Source organism: Pteropus alecto, unplaced genomic scaffold, assembly GCF_000325575.1.
Source record: "Pteropus alecto unplaced genomic scaffold, ASM32557v1 scaffold53, whole genome shotgun sequence".
NCBI lineage: Eukaryota > Metazoa > Chordata > Mammalia > Chiroptera > Pteropodidae > Pteropus > Pteropus alecto.
The window spans coordinates 2,891,924-2,899,481 of record NW_006434366.1 but is presented as its reverse complement, the minus strand read 5'-3'; the positions used below and the strand labels follow the sequence as shown (position 1 = coordinate 2,899,481).

Genomic DNA, 7,558 nt, shown 5'->3' with positions numbered 1-7,558 from the left:
CACTGATCACGGCTGTCGTTGAGGTGGTCCTTGGGGTGGAAACAAAATTCCGAGGAGCTGGAGGTAAAGCCAGGGCCCCTCCAGGTGCGAATGTGGCTCTCTGAGGGCGTTCACCCAAAAGCATCATCTCGGTCTTGAAAAGTTCTCTCGAGAAATTTTGGAACATCAAGACCTTTCTGTTGTTCCCTGAACTAGACTCTGGGTCCCATGCAGAGATGATGCAGATGTGAAGTTCTGGGTGTGAATGCGGAGTTTTGGTGAAAGCTGCTCATAGAGTTATAGTTTCGCAGTTCACTCTGCCCTTATCGCCAGCGACATTTGCTAAATGAGGGACTAGAATTCGTTACGGCGTCAGAGCCACGGAGAAGCTTTTTGGAGAGGCGTATTGCCAAGGATCCAGATTTACTTTCAGAAACGATTCTAGGATCCCAGGAGCAAAAGCCAGGGTGTGGTTAGTGCACTGTGCTTGGGGGAGGTCTGTGCAAGGGTCTTAAAAGTGCCACCGATACTAGAGTGGCAGAGCTGCAGGGGGAACTTGGCGATGACCAGTCCCTGACGTTCTCCTCAGGGCTCTTCAGCAGTGACAGCTGTGATTAGAACGCTGTGTGCCTTCAGGTTGGGGACAGCTACCGTCCCGTGTCCGTGTGTGCCCCGCGGGGTCGCCTTGGTGTCCTCACGCATGCGCTGTGCGGGATGCATGCCTAAGCCACGAGGACCTGCCCGGTTGAGTCGTGCATTGGAACCTCATTTGGGTTCGTGTAAAAATACATGATATAGAGCTTCCTTTTCATAATCTTTGCAAAAAAATGATGTTGGCCCAAAAAATCCTATGCCCGCTCACTGTTGACCGCGCCCCAGGGTCGGCGGGGGGCGGTGGGGGCAGAGGGGGAGGCGGTAAGCAGTCGCCAGAGCAGCGGAGCCTCACTGTCTCCTGGGGAGACAGGACAGCCCGGTCCCCCTCTGTGGCTGTCCACGCACCTGCGTGTGCTCGCGACTGATGCCGAAGCTGGCGGCGTCTTCGTAGTGTGCGCTTAAAGTGGAATTTCTGCGTGCCCGGCAGGAGCAGGAGCCGAGTCCACCCCTGAGGCAGCTGGAAGACCATAAACGGGTACGTAGTCCGGGGTGCCGGGAGCCCCCCGGCCACTTTCGTCATTGTTGCTATTGTTGAAGCGTTAACTAGCTCAGGCCCGATCACAGCCATTCATATAAATCAAGCTCACCGGCCGGTCCACCTGTCCCCCACCCGCTCAGAGCCCCACACCCGGCCGGTCCCCAGACGCTGACCAGGCCAGCTTGTCTGGCCCGCTCTTCTGCGCTGGAGATTTTCTTAGTTTTCTTCTTCTTTTCTCTGTGAGTAACTGACGATCATTACGCGTGATTTATGTTAAAAGCGTAACGACCGAGATGCTCATGGGCACGAGCGCCAGCGATGAGCTGTTTCCGTGCGCCCGTGCCCCCCGCACACGTGAGGGTGCGCGCCGCCACGCATGCTCGCCGTCCTCGGGACTGCTCCCGGCGTGCGAGTCCTGTCACGCGTGGTCACGCCCGAGCACACTCTGAAAATCTCCGAAAGTCAACAGCTGCCTAACGTTCCACAGATGCCCGAGTGGTTCGTAATGACGCCCTTCGACAGGAAGTGAACAAGTGTGTGTCTCTGGAGAGGCTGCTGGAAGGGGAGTCTAGGCCAGACGGCAGGGTTGCCAGGCCGTCCTCCAGCAGGCCGTGCACGTCACCGGCACGCTGACCACCCGTCTCACTTGCCCATTTTTGGGAAAAGCAGACGGCCCGGTTTTCTGTGTGCTGAATTATCGTGTGCCGATTGCCGTGCTAAGACTTCTCCACGTGTTACCCCGTCCGCTTTGTTACTGCCGACATCGACCCAGGGACGGGGCCTCCGTCCCCCCGTCACAAGTTAGGGAACATTCGGAGAGGGGAGGTGAGGTCAGGGGGATAGGAAATGAGCAGTCATTGCGAAGACCTCGGCGATGTGGCCGTCAGTGTCCTGGAGGATGTAAGTGCAAGATGAGTGGGTGGCCAGGAGCTCCGCGCCCACAGCCCGGCCCCTGCCCAGCCCGGCCCCGTCCCGAACCCCGTGTGCTCTCTCGTGATTTCCTCACAGGTGCTGACCAGAGAGTAGCTCCCCAGAACTTGGCCCTTAGCCCTTCCCTCCAGCATCCCTCATGTGCCACAGTTCAGGGACCAGGGACACTTGGCACTCGTGGACTTTCTGTCCTCGCCTGCCCTAGGTGTCAGAAGTAGCTGCTCCCTCGTGCCCTAAGCTCCCGGAGACAAGGCACTGACCGCTGCCTGGGCGCACGAGCTGCGGAGTTAGAGGCGGGTTCTAGTGCCCCTTTGCCAGGCCCTGCCCGTGAGATGCGGGCAGGTTAGTCCACCCCCCTGGGCCCCCGTTTCTCCTGTCATGACGTGGGGTCAGTGACAGTCTCCATCCCTTAGGAGCGTTCTTCAGAGCTGTGAAGCACTCAGCACAGCGGCCGCAGGACTGTCATAAGATCTGGCAGCTGTCACAGCTGTTGCCCCCTTGCAAATGGAGACGCTTCGGTGGTTTGGTGGACACGGATAGGAAGAGGAAGGGTATTTTTAAGTCGAGGCCCCACCCTACTGTCGACAGAGGTCTCACGTGAGACCGCGGCCTTTCTTGAAGCACAGGCTTTCTCAGTGGCTGGCACTTGGGAAGCCAAAAGGTCACTTTTTCTCTGCTTTGCGTGTGGCGCTGTTCGCACCCGAGCGCCTCGTGGGGCTCCCACCTGCATTCCCCACATGGCGTTAGCCACCGGTTTCACCGGTAGAAGCGAAACTCGGAGGCCCCCAGCTGCAAGGTGGCCCCTGGTTTCGTGACTTCCCGTCCGCGTTTTAACATGACACTCGGTGTGAATGAAACGCCGCCTCTTCTCAGTCTCAGGGGAGATGACGTGTGTGGAATTTCTTACCAGAGACAAACATCTGATGTTTGTTTGCACGCTGTAGGTGTCAGCTGCTGGAAAAAAAAACTAGCAGTATTTTTTCACAAGGGTCACGTGGCCAGAGGCGACAGGCGAGGGGGTGACGCCGTTTGGGAGGTCATTTTCTCCTCCCTTCTCTGCAGCCGGGTCTCTTGGCCTGGCGCGCCAGGAACCGCTCGGTGCCCTTGAGGAGTTTATTTCGGGGCGATCGGGAATGCTCCCCTCTGCAGATCCGAGTGTTCCCTGCATGAATCCACTGCCTCAGGAAAGCAGAATTCTCCTCGAACCTAAGTTTTCACATTAGGCGTTTGTGTAACTTTGAATAATGCTTATCCGTTTCCTTTTTCTGTCCCCTTTTACCAAAAATTCTGTCTTCTTTCAGAAAAGGAATAAATCTCATGTTGTTTTGATTTGTTTTTTAAAAATCCCACATGCTACTTGTTTTTTTTGCCCCTTGCAGGGTTGTGTGTGTGTGTGTGTGTCTGTGTAGAGAAGGTAACAGGAATATGCGCTAAAAACCTTATATTAAGAGGGAAAAAAAACAAAAGTTTGTGGAGTGGAGTGTGTGCGGTGCGTGTGCGTGTGTGCATGCGTGCATATGCGTGCGCGCGTGCGTTTTCCATGAGTACATTTCATAAGATCCTGTTATGGGGAAAAGGGCACCATTGGATGCATCGGTTGCCATGGTAACCGCGAGGGTTTTTCTGTGGAAGGACAGGCAGAATGGTTCTGCAAGCGCCCTGTGTGACTTGTTTTTGGCACCCAGCTGCCGGTCCCTCACCTCTGCGTGTTGCCGATGGCACGTGACCCTTCCCCCACCTCCTGCTTCCTTGACGGCAGACTGTCCGGGGGCTCGCCCGCGCCCCTCCAGACCGCGGGGAGCAGGGAGTCTGTGTGGCTCCGGCCCCGCCCCCGTGGACCTGCAGTGCTGAGGCTCTGCCTGCTGTCCCTGCAGGGGGTGTGTGTGTGTGTGTGTGTGGGGGCTGGTCACAGTCACCCTGACCCTTCAGCCCCGTGACACCCCAGATCCCTGCTGTGCCGGCCGCACTGGCCTTCTGCTGTGGCTGCAGCTTCCCCACGTCAGACCGGCCGTCCGCCTCCCGAACCGTGTTCCCCTGGGCCGCGGGGATCCAGTGAGAGTCAGGAAGGGTTTCTCCAGCCTCCCTCTCGTGGGAGCGCGGAGTCTGTTTCTCATTGAAAGACCGTCAGGTAGATGCTTCACGAGCGTGAAAAGGGAAATTGCGTTTAATCTCCTGTTACCGTCAACGTGGAGGTAACATTTCCTTTCCCCTTTTCTCTCTCTCATAGGCTTTCTTGAATGTTCCTTTGAAATTAGTGATTCTTTTAACGAAGTCGTCCTTCTAAGTCACCGTGCTTTCGGGGCCGGCTTTGGAGGGTTTGACCAGAGTGTTGTCTTTATACCAAGATGTGGTTTTCTAGGCCATTAAAGGATATTGTTCTGGAAGCAGTTGATTTAAAAAGCACTTGGAAACATCACAAACAGCCTCTCCTTTGGAAGCGCCGTCAGAATTTTGAATTTGCAGTTGCTCGAGGAAGCGAATGCATTTCCTGAGCCAATAGAAGCTCCCTCCTTTGCAGCAAGAGATGGAGATGGAGAGGGGGAAATTGAGATTTTCTTTTTTTATTCCCTAAACTTTTATTTAAAAATTAGTACTCCCCTTGCCCACCCCCGACTCCCTCCTCTCCTGTGTACCCCATCTCAGTTTGTCCCTGGAGTCTTTGACTAGCAGCATGGATTAATAAAAGAGAAAACCTAGCAATGTGGTCCTGGGACCTTAAGGGGTGCCCCTGGCCTCCCCGCCGCCCTCAGGGCACCCCTCCCGCAGCTGGACATCTCCAGACCTGTTCTGGGAGCTTATTAACAAGTCACTTAAAATTCTAAAGACTCACGTCAGGGTTGCAGGCCTCTCGGAAGGGCCGCAGAGTCTCAGCTGAGAGACCTCTGTTTCGACACCTTCCTCTCTGCCAGGCTCCTCACTCGCCCCTCTCCGTGAGGGACCAGAGGAAGGCCATGCCTTCCGGCTTTGTCCCTGGGAATCCGCACGGCCTCTGGCTCTTAGAAGCTTCCAGACTGGGAGGTGGTCTGGAGTCTCCGAGCGTGACTGCAAGTCAGGTAGAGCTGAGGACATCCTGCTGCTTGGTGCCGCTTTGCCAACGCCCCGGGCTTAGACAGCACATCAAAGTTTTGTGCTTTTTCGGTTGTGGGAAGGAGTTACTATCGCTCCCGTCCACAATTACTTTGATATTTATAGTTTTTAAACTTTTTGTGAGGGAACTATTCAAATCTACGCAAACGGCATCAGAAGAGTTTCGAGAAGCCTCATTCACGACTCTACCAACTCATGCCCACTCCGGTCTCATCCGTGCCCCTCCCTGTTCCCCGCCTCGCATGTTTCAAAGCAAATCGCAAGGGTTATTTCTTTCACGATGCTTATTTTTTGATTGACATAGCTGATGTCGGTCACGAATTTCTTTTGTATGGCATAATTTTTTTTTTCACCACTTGGCCCATCGACTCTGTGTAAGAAAGCCTTGTTTTCAGCTTATCATTTGATTATAGTTTCTTACTCAGGGTACCTTAATGTTTTCATCGGATCCTGGGAATAAGCCCTGTGCTTCAGTAACATTTTTATATTGCTTTGTGGAAAGCGACCTGTAAGATCTTCAATTTGTCCAACTTTTATTGGCTTACTGTACAGGGACTTTTTTGTTTGCTTTCGCTATTGTTAGTTGCCCTGCAAAATTACTGTTTTTTGTCTTTATCGCTGTGTGAGAGAGTGCTTCAGACAGTCGATATTCTAGATCTCTGCTTTTTTATGATCTAGTTTCCTGAGAAAATATTGAAGTTAACTTTTAGAGTTCCCAAACGCTTTTTTAAATTAATCATTTGTTTTCTCGCCGAGTGACACTGAGCCAGTGATACCTGAGTACCCCTTTGCTTTCTGAATATTAGTCACTCGGTCGTGCATTAAATTCAGAACCTGATTTCATTCTCCTGTTTGAATTAAGGGTGAGGCGCTCAGGCAAATTTTGGTCAACCGTTACTATGGAAACATCAGACCTTCGGGAAGAAGAGAGAGCCTTACCAGCTTTGGCAATGGCCCGCTGTCACCAGGAGGACCCAGCAAGCCTGGGGGAGGAGGTAGGCCACGTGGCGTGCTAATCAGCTGCTCTCCTGCTGCCGGAGAGCTGCCTCCGTCCGCATAACGGGTCGGAAGTCGAACAGGTGGATTTGGGGTACAGGCGGATTTTTTTCTACCAACCTGTTTTGTCTTGGGTCTGCTGTCACATCGATGTCTGCAAACATTTCCCTGCAGTAAGATATCGGCTGAGCCTTTCTCCCCTCTCCCCCATGCAGCGACCCTCTCGGTGACATCCGAATGACTCAAGGGACTTGATTTTATTGCGTGTTGTCTTGTGGTCCTTAGGACTCACGTTGTCCCATAAAATGACAATGATGTTGGCGGTGAGGACGATGAAGCCACCGTTTCTTGTGCGTTTTCTGAGTGCCAAGGGCTCTTCTAAGCGTTTCGCATTTTTTATCTCGTGTTCTCCTTCAGGCTGCCCGTTGTGGGGTAGGTGACGCTGTTATCCCAGTTTAACAGAGGAAGTGGAGGCTTGTTACTGATGGGTCCAGTACATGAACCCGGTATATCAAATTCTATTGCCCGTGCCGTGTGCCTTCCCCAGATGCTTATGGGAGTTTATCCAAAAACATCCCTATGTAGAAGTCTTAAGAACAGATCCTTAAAGGCGTTTCAAAACATTGTGAGCACTATTACAGGCAAAAGTGACCGAAACACTGAACTTAGCTATGGGCGTTGGGTTTGGTTTTGAGGGGTCAGGAGCTCAGTGCTCTAAGCACAGACGTGAGTTGCCTGATTTCTGGTGTTCTGATGATTCTTGGTGGGCCCTGGAGGTGGCACAGAAATACTCGGCATTTAACAAATGTGGCCCAGCAGCTTCCGGGGAGGGGTCTCGGGTTTCCCACCCGGTGGAAACTGGAAGCACGTCTGCTCGGTTCGCAGAGCCACGTGGCTCTGGAGAAGCTGCAGTTCCCAGGGTGTCCCCAAAACGGGGCCTTAGCTTTTCATCCAAAAGGTCCCAGTGATTCTCAAGCACAGTTTCTTCATCCAGCATCTCAGAATGGTTCCTCTTGACATTCTCTGGTGAGGTCATTCAATAAATATGTGAGGTCAAGGGGCGGGGGATCGGAGACACGTTGGAGCCGGATTCTGCTCTGAGAAGCTGTAGGAGGCGTGATGAGCAGCCCGCCTCGCACGATAGGCGCGAGGCATCTGGACAGTCGGGGCCAGCAGCGGAAGGCGGCGGCGTCCGACCTGAGCTCTGTGGGGAAGGACTGAGATGATTCTCCCTTTTCCGAAATGACTGGTCCGTTTTCCCGCATCAGCATTTCAGTTCTCGCCAGTAACCGTGCAAGGCGAGTTCTCAGACAGGCGCTTTCCACGCACAGAGTCCATCCCTCTCCGTGGCGTAGCTCTCTCTCTCTGCTTGGGGGTAGGCGTGTCATCTGAAGGTCGCAGGATGGGAACTTCGGTGGCTCTGCTCCCTCCCCC

The 7,558-nt window shown here is 53.6% G+C and overlaps 1 protein-coding gene across 1 annotated transcript in view; it reads left to right on the top strand.

Moving 5' to 3' along the window:
• ITPR1 (inositol 1,4,5-trisphosphate receptor type 1) overlaps positions 1–7,558 on the top strand; it is a 332,592-nt gene that overhangs the window by 231,165 nt on the left and 93,869 nt on the right. The window contains exon 40 of the mRNA XM_015587167.2: positions 5,991–6,123. Coding sequence (XP_015442653.1) covers positions 5,991–6,123 — 133 coding nt within the window. The remainder of the gene's footprint in view (positions 1–5,990; positions 6,124–7,558) is intronic.